Source organism: Thamnophis sirtalis, unplaced genomic scaffold (genome assembly GCF_051295495.1).
Source record: "Thamnophis sirtalis isolate CommonGarterSnake01/CBP01778 unplaced genomic scaffold, rThaSir2_p1.2 scaffold_9, whole genome shotgun sequence".
NCBI classification, from domain to species: Eukaryota; Metazoa; Chordata; class Lepidosauria; order Squamata; family Natricidae; genus Thamnophis; species Thamnophis sirtalis.
In genome coordinates, this window is record NW_028261389.1 from 73,453,545 (window position 1) to 73,470,884 (window position 17,340).

Below are 17,340 nucleotides of genomic sequence, written 5' to 3' on the forward strand. Positions count from 1 at the left end.
CTCAATTTCCCAAGGTGAGATATTAGTGGTGGTTTTCACATTATGTTACCACTGGTTCGCCGCTACTGTGCCCACTCGTTTTCCTTGCCTTCCACGCATGCATTTTGCTCGTCCATGTGCCTGGCCTCAAAAACATGCCTCAATAGGACAGAATACAGCCAGGGTGGGTGGGTCAGCCCACCAGCGATTTCCGCTACCAATTTGGGCAAACCGGTCCGAACCGGCTGAATACCACTTCTGTTAGACAGCCCTGCTTTAGGTTATAAATCACAGTTTGGTGCCCATTGAACAGAGACCACCGAAGAAATACACCTTGAGGATTTCCTTAACCTCAGATCCTATTTTTAACTTTGCCGCGTCCTTTTGCGCAGCCTGGTGATAAGTGGCAGTTGCTGGATGAGTGTTATAGTGTGACCTGCTTACTAGGCGGCCACACAGAACTGAAAAGCCACCGACATCCATGCGAGAGGATGGCCAAGCCGACGTGCCACAACAATTTCCCTGCTGTTAAAGTGGAGGAAACCTGCGGCTGCCGTTGGGTGTGTCCTTGTGAGTAGTTTTTTTTTAATCCGTATATTTTTTTCTGTAAAATCTCACCAAGGGAGAATTAACAACTCAGAGAAAGGGCTTCAGCTGATTAGAATATGGAATACCAAGTAACATCATCCAGGAAATGACCATCTAACTGAACATTGAAGATATCTATCCTTGGCAGAAAGGAAGGAAGGTAGGAAGGAAAGGAAAGAAAGAATGAAAGGAAGGAAGGAAGGAAAGAAAGAGAGAGAGAGAGGAAAGAGAGAAAGAAAAAGAATGAAAGTAAAACAGAAAGGGAAGGAAGGAAGGAAGGAAGGGAGGGAAGAAAAGAAAGAAAGAAAGAAAGAGAAGGAAAGAAAGAAAGAGAAAGAAAGAAAGAAAGAAAGAGAAAGAAAGAAAGAAAAAGAAAGAAAGAAAGAAAGAAAGAAAGAAAGAAAGAAAGAAAGAAAGAGAAAGAATGAAGGAAGGAAAGACAGAAAGGGAAGGAAGAAGGAGGGAGGGAAGAAAAGAAAGAAAGAAAGAAAGAAAAAGAAAGAGAAGGAAGGAAGGAAGGAAAGAAAGAAAGAGAAAGAAAGAAAGAAAGAGAAAGAAAGAGAAAGAAAGAAAGAAAGAAAGAGAAAGAATGAAGGAAGGAAAGAGAAAGGGAAGGAAGAAGGAGGGAGGGAAGGAAGGAAAGAAAGAAAGAAAAAGAAAGAAGGAAGGAAGGAAGGAAAGAAAGAAAGAAAGAAAGAAAGAAAGAAAGAAAGAAAGAAAGAAAGAAAGAAAGAAAGAAAGAAAGAACCACCAACCCCAAATAAAGGATAATCTTGCCAATATTGTTTGAGGGAAGGAAAGGAGAGGAAAGAATCTCATTCTTTATTAGAAAGAGGCAATTAAATATAAAACCTCATAAAGTCAGCTTTTTTGGTTATTTGAATCTAAAACCTACTGCAAACTCACATAGCTGCATAATGTTCTACTGCATCTCTGAATTTACAATCCACATGTGTCACAGCCCTTAGCACATTTTGGAGACATCACTGACCCAGAATCTGTAGGGAAGGACCAGCAGAACCTGGGGGCGGAGTTAAAAGAGGTATCAGCCCAGAATCCCTATGTAGCCACCAGCGAACTAACTCCAACCTCCCTTGAAATTCCATTAGTCCTTATCTTACTCTAACCAGGGCCTAACTGTTACTTGAGAAGATTCTTGTGCATCGAGTGTAGCAGGGGTGTCAAACTCAAGGCCTGGGGGCTGAATCCGGCCCACAAGGTGCTTAGATCTGGCCCTCAGGGCTGCCCTGGAAACAGCAAAGAACTGGCCCACGGTGCCTCTGCCAGCAAAAAATGGAGCTAGGAAGGGCCGCATGCAACCCTCATGAGCTCCATTTTTTCTGGCAGAGGGTTGCAGGAGGCTGTTGCAGCTGAAAACGGAGCTTGAGAATCCGTTTTTGCTCGTTGAGTGCTCAGGCCCCCATAGTTGCCCTGTTGGGAGAAATGACCATCTGGGTTCAGTTCCAAGTGGGGAGAAAGACACTGGAAACATGGAAGCTGATTGGAAAGAGGGTTTATTGATGGACAGGACCACATGGATTTGAAGTCCTGGTGCAGCTGAACACATGGAGTTGAGAGAGAGAGAGAGAGCCCTCACTCGGGCCTTGCCCTTGAGCTTCCTGTTCCTGTGCAAGAAATGTATTCTATTGGTTGTCAGACTCCTAGGGGGCTATGCAGGAGTCATAGCTAACTTTTTAGGTGGTCAGAATTAAGTTTGGTTGAACCTTGCTGGGTGATGTAATGTCCCCAGGTGATTTCGCAATGCCTTGAGACTCTGCTGCTAGATGGGTAGAGGGCTAATCCTATTATGTCCTGAGGGCAGGGGTGAAATCCAGCAGGTTCTGACAGGTTCTCAAGAACCGGTAGTGGAAATTTTGAGTAGTTCGGAGAACTGGTAGCAGAAATTTTGAGTAGTTTGGAAAACTGGTAGCAGAAATTTTGAGTAGTTCGGAGAACTGGTAGCAGAAATTTTGACTAGTTCGGAGAACTGGTAGCAGAAATTTTGAGTAGTTCGGAGAACTGGTAGCAGAAATTTTGACTAGTTCGGAGAACTGGTAGCAGAAATTTTGACTAGTTCGGAGAACCGGCAAATGTCACCTCTGGCTGGCCCCAGAGTAGGAATGGAGATTTTGCAGTACCTTTCCCCTGCTACACCCACCAAGCCACGCCCACCAAGCCACGCCCACAGAACCGGTAGTAAAAAAAAAATGAATTTCACCACTGCCTGAGGTTCATGTCTGATGGAAGGCTGAGTCAACCATGAGCCTGGTGAGATTTGAACTGCCAAATTGCAGGCAGCCGGCAGGCAGCTGAAGTAGCCTGCAGTACTGCACTCTAACCACTGTGCCACCTCGGCTCTATGGAGTTCTTGAAGTGGCCAATGTAAGTGTCCTTGCTGAAATTCTCCTTACATGTGTGCAGCAGAAAGAAAGGAGGGGTATGTAACCAGTAAGTTGTGCTCCTCCGAAGATCACCTTTTCGTGACCCGTCAAAAGCGCGTTCCACAAAAGCGCGGTCGCCGAAATCGCGTATGTGACGTCATCACAACGCGACGAAAAAGATCGAAAAATTGAAATAAAAATTAAATTACAGCAAGCCGATTCACATAAAGGTAAGGGTTAGGTTAAGGGTTAGGGATAGGGTTAGGTTAAGGGTTAGGGTTAGGGTTAGAGCGTTAGCGTTACGTTTAGCGTTAGGTTAAGGGTTAGCGTTAGGTTTTTTGTTACGTTAAGGGTTAGGTTTAGGGCTAGGTTTAGGGTTAGGTTAAGGGTTAGGGTTAGGGTTAGGGTTAGGTTTGGGGGGGTTAGGGGAAGGTTTTAGCTTTATTTTTACATTTTTCGATCTTTTTCGATCTTTTTCGTCGCGCTGTGATGACGTCACATACGCGCTTTCGTCGACCGCGATTTTGTCGTCCGCGGTTTTGTGGTAGAACCCATCTTTTAACCTCCTCTTTATAGGTACCTGCATGGGAAGTTCAACCAGGCACATTGTCACCTTTGACGGCCTGGATTTTAAGCTGACAGGCAACTGCTCCTACACCTTGTTTGAAGACAAAGAAGAAGACATTGAAGTGACCCTTCACAACGGAGCGTGCAGCTCAGTCCCCAGACTCAACTGCATGAACGCCATTGAGGTCACCCACCAGGGCTTCTCTGTGCAGCTCTACGACAACATGACGGTAAGAGACCGGCAAGAGAAAATGAAATAAGAGTAGGTCAAGGTGGCTCCTTTTTATTTTGATTTGATTGTGGTGGTTCCATGAGAGGGGACTCAAAAAGCACAACAGAATTGCTCAAATACCCCCATAAACTTCATTTCAAGACAAATAATTGAGAGCCTGGTTGGTCTTGCAGTGAAGGACACCAGGTTAGAAAGCAGGAGACTGTAAGCTCAAGTTCCACCTTAGCCACGAAAGTCAGCTAGGTGACTAGGGGTCAACCACCAGGAGACTGAGAGTTCTAGCCTCACCCTAGCCCTGAAAGCCAGCTGAGTGATTGTTGGTCAATCTCTCTGTCTGTCTGTCTGTCTGTCTGTCTGTCTCTCTCTCTCTCTCTCTGTGTGTGTCTCTCTCTCTGTGTCTCTCTCTGTCTTTATCTCTCTCTGTCTCTCCCTTTTTGTCTCTCTCTCTCTCTCTGTGTGTGTCTTTCTCTATCTCTGTCTCTCCCTTTTTGTCTCTCTCTCTCTCTTTCTTTCTCTATCTCTCTCTGTCTCTCCCTTTTTGTTTCTCTCTCTGTGTGTGTCTTTCTCTATCTCTCTCTGTCTCTCCCTTTTTGTCTCTCTCTCTGTGTGTCTTTCTCTATCTCTCTCTGTCTCTCCCTTTTTGTCTCTCTGTCTGTCTCTGTCTATCTCTGTCTCCCTCTCTGTCTCCCTCTCTGTCTCTCTCTGTGTCTCTCTCTGTCTTTCCCTCTGTCTCTCACTCTTTCTGTGTCTCCCTGTCTCTCTGTCTGTCTGTCTCTGTCTGTCTTTCTCTCTCTGTCTCTCTCTGTGTGTCTCTTTCTTTTTCTCTCTGTCTATCTTTATCTATCTTTGTCTATCTGTCTCTCTGGCTCTCTCTTTCTCTGTGTGTCTCTCTGTATCTCTCTGTGTCTGTCTGTCTCTCTCTGTCTCTCTGGCTCTGTCCCTCTCTCTCTGTGTCCAAGGTGGCGCAGTGGTTAGGGTGCAGTACTGCAGGCCACTTCAGCTGACTGTTATCTGCAGTTCAGCAGTTCAAATCTCACCGGCTCAAGGTTGACTCAGCCTTCCATCCTTCCGAGGTGGGTGAAATGAGGACCCAGACTGTGGGGGCGATATGCTGACTCTGTAAACTGCTTAGAGAGGGCTGAAAGCCCTATGAAGCGGTATATAAGTCTAACTGCTATTGCTATTGCTATTGTGTGTGTGTGTGTCTCTCTGTCTCTCTCTCTCTTTGTCTCTTTGTGTCTCTGTCTCTCTGTCTTTCTGTCTGTATCTCCCTATTTGTCTCTGTCTCTCACTCTCTGTCTCTCTGTCTCTTTGTCTCTCTGTCTCTCTCTGTGTCTGTCTGTCTCTCTCTCTTTGTCCCCCCTCCCTCCTTCTCTCTCTGCCCCAATTAATGTACATTCGAAGTGACAATAAAGTTACTCTATTCTATTCTAAAATGGCCCCAACCACATTTGCAGTAATCACTCTTTCTGAGCAAGACTGAATCTCCTTTTCCATATAAAAGGAATAGACTCTCAGGCTTTGCTCTGGGACTGGACAAAACCCAAATTCCAGGACAAAACAGGGTAATTCGGAACAGATTGCCATTTAATTGTGATGGGTTGCACTAGACGGCAGTAGCCACTCCAGAAGTCTTGTCTGCTGCCAACGTGGCATCACAACTATGCCAGAAATTATTATTCCCCCCCCCCCTTCTTTGGGGCTTTGTATCACCTGCCATCCTTCTGCTGGTTGGGGAAATGAATTTTTCTTCCCACTCAAGGCAGCTGCCCTTCCACTCACACATCCTCCCCTACACAGCTACTCCTCAACTTAACAGCCATTTGTTTAGGGAACTATTCAAAGTTACAACGGCACAGAAAAATAGTGACTTACGGCCATTTTTCACACTTAGCGATCGTTGCTAAGAAATCCACAGTCAATGGATCAAAGTTGAGACACTTGGCAACTGACTCATATTTATGATGGTTGCAGGGTCTCGGGGGTCACACGATCCGCTTTTGCGACCTTCCGACAAACAGGGAAACCAGGTTCACTTAACAACCAGGTTGCTTAACTCAACAACTGCAGAGATTCCCTTAACAACTGTGACAAGAAAGGTTGCAAAATGGGGTGAAGCTCACTTAACGGATGTTTTGCTTCGCAACAAAAATGTTGGGCTTGAATTGTCATCATAAGCCGAGGACTGCCTGCCTTCCATTATTGTTATCTGTTCCCCAATGAACAGAGTGGAGGCATCCAAGAAGGGCCCTTCCGCCTTCGCTTAGCAACATAAATTTTGAGCTCAATTGTGGTCATAAGTGGAGGACCTAGTTCACCACTTACGACCACAATTGAGCCCAAAATTTATGTTGCATAAGTGAGGAATTTATGAAGTGATTTCTGTCCCGTTTCCTTGGCACATTTGTTAAGCAAATCCCTGCAGTCGTTAAACGAGCAACGCTGTTGTTAAGTGAATCTGGCTTCCCCATTCGCTTGTCAGGAGGTCACAAAAAGGGATCATGTGACCCTGGGACTGTCATAAATGCGAGTCCATTGTCAAGCATCCGAATGTAAATCACGTCGCCGCGGGGATGCTACAACAGTCGTAAATGTGAAAAACAGTTCTAACTAAGTCACTTTTTTCAGTGATGATGTAACTTTGAATGGTCACTAACTGGAACGGTTGTAAGTCGAGGACTACCTGCACTTCGCTTTCAACCTTGTGGTGCATTGCTTTCAAGTACAGGTGTTTGAGCTCTGTGGTTTAATTCAGACATTGCTGGAGCATCATCCCTGGAGGCTTTTCAAGAAGAGACTGGACTGCCATTTTTCTCTGGAACGGTGTAGGGTCTCCTGCTTGGATGTGAGGGGGTTGGACTAGATGACCTACAAGGTCCCCTCCAACTCTGTTAATCTAATCCAATTCTTCTTCAACCCACTTTTCAAAACAGGTGGCTGTGAATGGCCGGGAAGTTACACCTCCTTATAACAACGGTCAATTAGAAGCCAATATCTACGGGACGATAATGCACGAAGTCAGGTTTTTGCAAGTGAACCACACCGTAGCCTTCACCCCAAGCAACAATGAATTCACCTTACAGCTTAGCCCAAAGAGCTTTGCCTCAAAAATGTATGGACTTTGTGGTACGTTCGAAAAGTCCCTCCCCCGAGGGCCATTTCTGAGTGTTTCTCAACGACCGGAGCCTTTCAAATGTTGATATCTCTATAGTAAATCCTTGGTTTAATTCAGTGTTCTCCAACCTTGGCAACTTTAAGACCTGTGGACTTCAACTCCCAGAGTTCCTCAGCCAGAGGAACTCTGGGAGTTGAAGTCCACAAGTCTTAAAGTTGCCAAGGTTGGAGAACACTGGTTTAATTGATCTCTCTTAAATGCATTCGGTCTCTAGAAGGCCTTGTGGTAAGGCCATAGTTGGAGTGTTGTATCCAGTTTTCGTCACCACAATATTGAAAAGAATGTGGAGACTCTAGAAAGAGTGCAGAGAAGAGCAACAAAGACAATGAGGGGACTGGAAACTAAAACATATGAGCAGAGCCGGATTTAGATGAAAAGAGGCCCTAGGCTATTCCACTTATAAGGCCCTTTCACCTCCCATTTTTAAGTTTGCAAATTACATGAGAGACAATAAAATACATCATTACTGTGATATATATCAATATATATCAATATATATAGCTGGCCTCCCGACGGAGGGCGGCTCTGCTCTGCGGCAAAGGCAGCGAGGCCAGCCGCCTCCCCTGCTGCGCTCAGCTGCCCGGCTCGGCCCCCTCGCCCTCACCTGCCTGGCCGCTGGTGGGCTCCGCGTCGATGGGGCGGCTATTGGGAGCGGCCGCGCTTCTCGCCCGACCGCCGGTGCCGGGAACGTGGGCGGGCTCCCCAACTGCCGCGGCGCTGGAACGATCTTAACCAATACATTTTTATGTTTGTTTATTAGTCATATGCGTAGAATTTCTCCTTATTTTCGGTTCAGTGTTTTAGTGTTCACTGTTTTTAGAATAGTGTAATTTTAATTTTGCTAACAATTTGAATGTAGGCCCCTCTTGATCTTGAGGCCCTAGGCTGAAGCCTAGTTAGCCTGTAGGAAAATCCGGCCATGCATATGAGGAATGGTTGCATGGATTGGGTATGTCTAGGCTAATGAAAGGAAGGACTAGGAGAGCCATGATAGGGATGTTCCAGAGTCTAAGGGGCTGCCCCAAAGGTGGTCAGCCTATTTTTCAAAGCACCTGAAGGCAGGACGAGAAACAATGGATGGAAACGAATCAAGGGGAGAAGCAAGTTAGAACGAAGGAGAAATTTTCTAACAGTTAATCGGGGGGGGGGGGGACTTCGGAAGTTGTGGAAGTTTCATCACTCCAGGTTTTTAAGAAGAGGCTGGACAGCCACTTGTCTGAAATGGTATAGGGTCTCCTGCTTGTTCAGGCGGTTAGACTAGAAGTCTTCTCCTAGTTCAGTGTCCTTTTTCTTCTGCTTGTCCTAACCGAAAACCCTATCAATTATGGAGCTGACTGGCGACAAGGAGCCGCAGCAGAGGGAGGAAAGAGCCACATGCGGCTCCAGATCCACAGGTTGCCGACCAAGGTTCTTTCCAACTCTCTTAGTCTGTATTTTATAAATGTAAAAAACTCCATTTGGATCTCACAGAGATTCTGCTGGCAGGGAAGCCACCCCTTACTCTATTCAAGTCTTGTATTCCTCAGCATAACAAGTTGGTAAGTCAAAAAGAAAGAGGGGGAATGAAGAAGGAAAGAGAAGGAAGAGGGAAGGAAAAAGAAGGAAGGAAGGAAAGATAGAAGGAAGGAGATTATAATGAGAGAGAAGGAAGATCTGAAGGAAGTTCTGCCTTAGAACTTGGCCACCACAGGTGCCCCCAACACGAGTGATGTTCAGCTGGCCATGCCCACCCTGACCATACCTTCCCCACAGAGGTGGGTTCCTACCAGTTTGCACCAGTTTGGTAGAACTTGTTCGTCAAATCTACCGAACCGGTTAGAAGAGGTTCCACCAGTGGACCCAAAAAGCAGGCCACACCTACAGAAGAGGTTCCAAAAATTTTTGAAACCCACCACTGACACACACACACACACACACACCACACAAACACATAGACTCACACAGAGAGAGAAAGAGAAAGAAATGAAGAAATAAATAAAGAAAAAAGAAAAAAGAAAGAAAAAGAGAGAGATGAAAGAAAAAAAGGAAAAAGTGACAGAGACAAAAGGAAGGAAAGAGAGAGAGAGAGAGAAAGAAAGAAAGAAAGAAAGAAAGAAAGAAAGAAAGAAAGAAAGAAAGAAAGAAAAACACATGGCCAGCAAGCCACTCCCACCAGGTCACATGGCCGGCAAGCCACTCCCACAAAGGAGGCCACACCCACAGAGTAGGTTCAAAAAAATTTTGAAACCCACCACTGCTACCCCAGCCCCCCCAAGTTCAAACACAACCCTGATGCGGCCCTCAATGAATTCGAGTTTAACACCCCTGATCTGTGCGATCCCTTAATTTCTTTCCTCTGTGTTTCCTTTAGGGACGTGTGACCAAAACAGAGAGAATGACCTGCTCTTAAAGAACGACTCCATTACGCGTGACGTCACTGGTTTCATCCAGGACTGGACCATTCGGCAGCCGGGAAGCGTTTGCAAGGAGAGAAGGCAGGAGGTTTGCGCCGAGCACGCCAGCACGCGCTGCAGCATCCTGCTTTCCACTCTGTTTTACGAGTGCCATCAGGTCATTCCTCCCAACATATTCTATGCAACGTGCGAAGAGAACAATTGCTTTGGGGAGGAAGTGTGTGAGATTATAGCCTCCTACGCCCATCTTTGCAAAGTGCACGGGGTTTGCGTAGACTGGAGAACGCCGGATTTCTGCGGTGAGGGTTGTATATCTTCTGATAAAAAATGCCTCCTCTGGTTTTGCACTATCCGTAATTTCCTTAGATCAGGTGTCGGCAACCGTAAACACTCAAAGAGCCACAAAGGTCCTAACTAGAAGTCCCCCATTCAATTCTGGAGCCAACCGGACATCCTGTTCCCCCACTATAGTCTTCTCCTAGTTCAGCGTCCTTTTTCCTCTACCTGTCCTAACCAAAAGCCCTATCAATTATGGAGCTGACTGGCGACAAGGAGCTGCAGTAGGGGGAGGAAAGAGCCACATGCAGCTCCAGAGCCGCAGATTGCCGACCCTTGCCTTAGATGGTCCTTACAAGTTGAATGAAAAGGCAGGTTCTTTTCACCTGCCGATACAGGTAGCCCTCACCTTACGACCACAATGGAGCCCAAAATTCCTGCTGCTAATTGGGACATTTGTTAGTAGCAATAGCACTTATATGCCACTTCACAGTGCTTTACAGCCCTCTCTAAGTGCTTTACGGAGTCAGCCTATTGACCCCAACAATCAGGGTCCTCATTTTACTGACCTTGGAAGGGTGGAAGGCTGAGTCAACCTTGAGCCAGTCAGAATCGAACTGATGGCAGTGGGCAAAGTCATCCAAAGATCCTGCATTCTAACCACTGTGCCATGAGGAAGGAGAATGAGAAAAGGAAGAAGGAAGGAAGGAAGGAAGGAAGGAAGGAAGGAAGGAAGGAAGGAAGGAAGGAAGGAAGGACGGGAGAGAGGGAGGGAGTGAGGGAAGGAATGGCAATATCACTTAGACTTGTATACAACTTCACAGTGCTTTACAACCCTCTCTAAGCGGTTTACAGAGTCAGCCTCTTGCCCCCAACAATCTGGGTCCTCATTTTACTCACCTCGGAAGGACGGAAGGCTGAGTCCACCTTGAGCCTGGTGAGATTCGAACTGCCAAATTGCAGTCAGCCAGCAGTCCGCAGAAGTAGCCCTGCAGTACTGCACTCTCACCACTGCGCCACCACGGCTGATTAAGTGGGGTTTGGCCCCATTTTACAATCTTTCTTGCCACAGTTGTTAAGTGAATCCCTGCACTGATGAGTTAGTAACCCGGTTGTTAAGCGAATTTGTCTTCCCCGTTGACTTTGCTTGTCAGAAAGTCGCAAAAGGGGATCACGTAGCCTTGGGACACAGCGACGGTCGTAAGTATGAACCCGTTGCCGAGCGTCCGAATTTTGATCACATGACCACAGGGGGGGTGCTGCAAAGGTCGTAACTGTGAGAAATGGACGTAAGTCGCATTTTTAGTGCCTCATAATTTTGAACGGTCCCTAAACAAACTGTTGTTAAGTTGAGGACTATCTGCATAAGCAATGTGGAAGGAGGTCTTCGTTACTCTCTGTCAAATTTATTCTTTTTAATTCTAACCATTATTCATGATCTAATAATAATAAAAATAGCAATGGCACTTAAAGCCATTGAAATATTTGCGTGGATTGTGAAATATTCTCTTCTAATGGTACTTAAAAGCAATTTACGTCAAGTTTAAGATGAAGCCTTTGGAAAAAAAATCAGACTCAAATCTGATTTGTGTCCAGTTTCTTGGAACAATTCCGTTTGGCTTTTAAAATCACTCATGTGCTGGATATTGGGGACCAATGAATCTTTTTCCTCCCAATCTGTTATTTTTTTTGCCCCCAATCTCCCATTCATTTGGAAGGCTTCCACATCAATTTGCAAATGGGTTTAAAAAGCCAAATGCATGAAAAATGGGCATTATTACGCAACCTTTAGCCATGTTTGCAGCATGGGAGGTTCCAGTTCTGAAGTTGCAATTGCAAATCCAACTCGGAACTAAGGAGAAATTTCCTCACAGTGAGGACAATTAACCAGTGGGACAATTTGCCTCCAGAAGTTGTGAATGCTCCAAGTTTTTAAGAAGAGATGGGATAAGCATTTGTCTGAAGTGGTGTAGGGTTTCCTGCCTAAGAAGGGGGTTGGACTAGAAGACCTCCAAGGTCCCTTACGACTCTGTTATTCTATTCTATTCTAAATAACAACTGGAATAAAACAGTCTCAATGGGGAGTAAAACAACATTAGCTAGCAGTGTTTGCTTAACCTCCTTGCTCAAAAACATTTCTCAACAGCAGCTAAGAAACCTTGAAGTGGAAAGAGTAAATTCCATTCCATTCCATTCCATTCTATTCTATTCTATTCTATTCTATTCTATTTTTTGCCAAACAAAGATTTTTTTAATTTTTTGTTATATATTTTAACTTCTTTTATAAACAAAGTTTTGTCCTGGTTCCCCCCTCCCCCCACTTTACACCTTCTATTATACATAGTACATTTTACATCCTATTTCCATTTTACATTTCAGTCATCTTATTTTTATTTCCATATTCTCCCACTTAATTTTTTTTCTTAAAATATGGACAATATCATTATTTGCCTCCCAAAGTTAATCAAATTTAACATATCATTTCCATCTATTATTCTGTTTTACTACGAACAACATATAATCTCAAGTTTAATTTTATATAGTAAACATTCCATTTAATTAGTTAGCCACAAGTAATACTTCTAATGTATATCCCTCACATTGTATTGAATATATACCCTTGGCTATATGTAGTAAATGCCATTCTATCCTACTAGTAAATCTTTTTCTTTCTTTCCTCTTTTCAACCACTTTCTCTTAGTCTCTCAGGAGTTTCATTTCTCTTATATTCTCTTCTCTCCACCCATTTGCCTATTTTTTTTCTTTTTCTTGATCTTAAAATGCCTGTATTTTCCTTTTCCAATCTTTTTTCTTCTTTTTATTTTTGTTGCTTTAGTATCTCTCCCCAATCCCCCCCTTCTTTCCCCATTGATCCTACCTTTGCTATTTCCACTTTGGGGGGCCACTTCCCCCTTATCAGTGAGCCGAGGTGGCGCAGTGGTTAAATGCAGCACTGCAGGCTACTTCAGCTGACTGCAGTTCTGCAGTTCGGCTGTTCAAATCTCACCGGCTCAGGGTTGACTCAGCCTTCCATCCTTCTGAGGTGGGTAAAATGAGGACCCGGATTGTTGGGGGCAATATGCTGACTCTGTAAACCGCTTAGAGAGGGCTGAAAGCCCTATGAAGCGGTATATAAGTCTAACTGCTATTGCTATAGAGAGCCGAGGTGGCGCAGTGGGTAGAGTGCAGTACTGCAGGCCACTTCAACTGACTGCTAGATCAGCAGTTCAGCGGTTCAAATCTCACCGGCTCAGAGTTGACTCAGCCTTCCATCCTTCCGAGGTGGGTAAAATGAGGACCCGGATTGTGGGGGCGATATGCTGACTCTGTAAACTGCTTAGAGAGAGCTGAAAGCCCTATGAAGCGGTATATAAGTCTAACTGCTATTGCTATTGCTATTATCTCCTTTGGGTATATAACTCTAAATCCCAGTATAATCATCTAATTCTTTTTTTCCTTTTTCAATCTCTTTTTCTTCTATGATACCTTCCTGTTCTTCATACAGTCCCTTTGCATTCTCCTTTCTTCCTTCTTCTTGTTCTAAGTGTTCCTTTATTTTTACTGTCAGTCTGTCCACCTGTATTCCTTTTCAAACTATGAGAGATGAATGTCTCACTTAGCAACATGAATTTTGGGGCTCAATTGTGCTCGTACGTTGAGGACTACCTGCAGCTCTTTCTCATCCGAGCTATTATTTTAACTACTCCTCAAACCGACTTCTTCTTTTGCACCTCAACTCTGAGTTTGCTTGGCAAGGTCCCGCGATCAAACTCTGAAATGACATTTTTGGCAGTTCTCACTACTGGCAAGAATTGTACTTAGCCTAATTAGATTTCTATTTTCCCCCAGCCTAGTTCGATCATCCGGGGTAGATTAGAGGTGGTTTATTTTTAGCACAATTTTACATTGATCCTTTCTTAACTAATTTACGTTCTGCTAGGGCCACCCTGCTTATTTTTCTAATGGACTTTTTTATTTGCTTGACCTCTGCAGCCATGAAATGCCCAGCTTCTTTGATATACCAGCATTGCCAGAAAGGTTGCACAAAGCACTGTGAGAATGGGACCAACCTGCACATTTGCATGGACTATCCAACCGAAGGCTGTTTCTGTCCGCCGGGGCAGGCCATCCTGGATGGCGCATGTGTTCAGGAAGAGATCTGCTCCCAATGCATCAGCGAAGATGGAAGTCGCCATCAGGTGAGGCTTTCACTCTGGATTCCCATCATCTACTGCACAGGTTTGGGGAACGACGGCCCTTTTTGTGACTTGTGGACTTCAACTCCCAGAATCCCCCACGGCTGGCTGAGGAATTCTGGGAGTTGAAGTCCACAAGTCCTAAAAGGGCCATCGTTCCCTACCCCCAGACATGAAATCCTCTAAATCTTCGCTACCGGTTCGGTAGTGGGAGCGTGCACGTCTGGGCATGCGCAGCACCTTCTCTGCGCATGAGCAGAAGGTCCATGATGACATCAGGGTGGGTGGGCGGAGCCTCATGCCGCTGCCACTACCGGTTCGCCCGAACCAGTGCGAACCGGCACAATACTACCTCTGCTGTTGCGTCCCCTTGACGCAGCCGGCAGCCAAGCCACGCCTTGCAGAAGGCTGATTGGCGGCTGGCGGCTGGCGGGAGAATTGCGGCCACCCCATTGGCCAGCCACCTGACAGCTATCAGTATAAATAGCTGTCAGGCAGTGCTGTCCAGCGCGCGTGTCCTGAACTTGCTGTTAACTTACCGTTGTTAAATAAAGGTTCCAGTTATTTACCTCAGCGCCTCCTCGTACTTAAAATCTGCCTATCCCCTATCGCAGGGGTGTCAAACTGGTTTTCTTCAAGGGTCGGATCAGCACTGTAGTTCTCCTCCATGGGCTGGCTGGAGGGCAGCAGAAGGAGACGGGACAGATGCCTCCCGTAGCACTCCGCTGGACAAAATGGGGCAAGGGGGGGGCATGCACAGCGCCCCACAACCCGTTTTTGGCCTGCAGCACTTTGCCAGGCAAAATGGGGTGCATAGGAGGGGCTGCATGCAGTCGCACCACATCCCATTTTCAAGTTGCATTCTGCTGGCCAAAACAGGACGCAGGGGAATGCACGTGGCCCCCACGCCCCATTTTGGCCAGCAAAGTGCTTCAGGAGGCCATCAAGGCTGAAAATGGGGTGCAGAGGGGCCCGTTTTGGATGGCAGAGGCATGCTATGATTACATTTGCTATTATTTTTTTCTCATTTTATTAGAAGCCACCCAGAATAGCCCCACAGCGAAATCGGCTATTTTTTAAATTTTAACAACCAAAGAAACAAATTGCAGAAATCTTATCCTTATTTTCTTGGGCTTTTCCCCCCCTCATCATCGATACAACATGGAAAGTGGCACATAGTTTTCAAAATGCCATATGATGAAATAAATAAGCAGGGGGTTGGACCAAAAGACTTCCAAGGTCCCTTCCAACTCTCTATTCTATTCTATTCTATTCTATTCTATTCTATTCTATTCTATATTCTTTTCTCTTCTACTGTATATTCTACTGTATTGTATATTCTTTTTTACTGTATATTCTGTTCTGTATATTCTATTCTATTCTATATTCTCTTCTACTGTATATTCTACTGTATTGTATGTTCTTCTTTATTGCATATTCTACTCTGTATATTCTCTTCTCTTCTCTTCCCTTTGCTTCCCTATTCTATTCTATTCTATTCTACTGTATATTCTACTGCATTGTATATTCTTCTTTACTGTATATTCTGTTCTGTATATTCTATTCTATTCTACTGTATATTCTACTGTATTGTATATTCTTCTCTACTGCATATTCTACTCTGTATATTCTCTTCTCTTCCCTTCCCTTTGCTTCCCTATTCTATTCTATTCTATTCTATTCTATTCTATTCTATTCTATTCTATATTCTTTTCTCTTCTTCTGTATATTCTACTGCATTATATATTCTTTACTGTATATTCTGTTCTATATATTCTATTCTATTCTATTCTATATTCTCTTCTACTGTATATTCTACTGTATTGTATGTTCTTCCTTACTGCATATTCTGTTCTGTATATTCTATTCTATTCTACTGTATATTCTACTGTATTGTATATTCTTCTCTACTGCATATTCTACTCTGTATATTCTCTTCCCTTCCCTTTGCTTCTCTATTCTATTCTATTCTATTCTATTCTATTCTATTCTATATTCTTTTCTCTTCTTCTGTATATTCTACTGCATTATATATTCTTCTTTACTGTATATTCTGTTCTGTATATTCTATTCTATTCTATATTCTCTTCTACTGTATATTCTACTGTATTGTATATTCTTCTCGACTGCATAGTCTACTCTGCATATTCTCTTCTCTTCTCTTCCCTACCCTACCCTACTCTACTCTACTCTACTCTACTCTACTCTACTCTATTCTATTCTATTCTATTCTATTCTATTCTATTCTATTCTATTCTATTCTATTCTATTCTAAATATTATGACACGGGGACATAATTTTCAAAATGGAACCTGAGGGAAAAAACCTAGGTGTACCTCAGAAATGAAAATCTCAGCCTGTGAGCAGTAGCCCCCTTAATCTATTTAATGTTTTCCTCTCATTTTGTTTCCATCTGCGGAACACCTTTGGTGTCCATTGCTCTCCTGAGTTATTTATTGCTTTTTAGTAGCCTCTCCAAGGAGTTACGGGTATGTCATTCCGTGTCTGTTTACCATCAGCCTTATACTCTTAGGAAAGGATATATATATATATGCTCACGAAAGAATCTGGAACGTTTTTAGCGTAAAAGAGGCTGGTGTGCCTTTGTTATAAAATGCATGACCGAGGAATAATGTGAAACACTATACGTCCTGAAATTTTCCAAAGTCTGGCTTTCCTTGCCTTATTGAGTCAATATTTGGTACGCTTTATTTAACGGATAGCAACACGTTTCTCTTTCTTTTGGTATTTTCAGGAGCGTGCTCGTAAAATTGGGGGAAAGGGCGAGGCCCTGAAATTATTCGTACCTTGTGTCAAAGGCAGTAGCTTTCTTTCTTCTTTTAAAAATTAGTTTTTATTGAGCATTTTAATCGTTTGAAACAGAAAGAAAAACACAACAAGAAAAAAAAAAACGCAAAACGTACATAATAATGCAAAGTAATTATACAGCCCTCTGTCTCGGCTGTTATATTTAGCCTTTCTAGTTCTCCATTCTGCATGGCCTTCCTATGGCTTTTCCTTTGTCCTATAATATAACAACAGCAGTAGTAACACTTACAATAATATTAATTATTTATATCACCATTATGTTTACATTCTCTGTTTTCTGTTTTGGCTTCTGTTTTCTAGCCGCTTATCAATTATATTCCATATTTTATAGGAATCCAATTCTTCTCTTTCTTTTAGTTCTATTGTTATTTTGTCCATCTCTGCACATTTAAGTGTTTTTCTAATGATTGTTTCATCTGCGGGTGTATTGATTCCCCCCCCCCCCAGTTTTGTGCAAAATCAATCCTAGGGCAGTAGCTTTTGTTTGCGTCCAAACCAATTAGAAAGATTCATTTATTATTATTATTATTATACAATTGTATCACAGCGGCCAGTTGTTTCGCCGGATTTGGCATTGGTTACTAGTCAGGCCCCACCCAGGGGCCTAGGACGTCGTAACGTATTTTCGTAATATACGTGCAGATCCAAGCAGTGCGGCTTTTTGCATTTGACTGATGGTGATTTTGTCATTTTTTAAACTGTTTTACATGTAATTCCAGTGTTT

General features: G+C 43.9%; 1 protein-coding gene across 1 annotated transcript in view; it reads left to right on the top strand.

The window, feature by feature from the left end:
• VWF (von Willebrand factor) overlaps positions 1–17,340 on the top strand; it is a 183,449-nt gene that overhangs the window by 119,814 nt on the left and 46,295 nt on the right. The window contains exons 34-38 of the mRNA XM_087722260.1: positions 372–549; positions 3,525–3,745; positions 6,681–6,873; positions 9,273–9,614; positions 13,585–13,790. Of these exons, the coding sequence (XP_087578386.1) occupies positions 372–549; positions 3,525–3,745; positions 6,681–6,873; positions 9,273–9,614; positions 13,585–13,790 (1,140 nt within the window). The remainder of the gene's footprint in view (positions 1–371; positions 550–3,524; positions 3,746–6,680; positions 6,874–9,272; positions 9,615–13,584; positions 13,791–17,340) is intronic.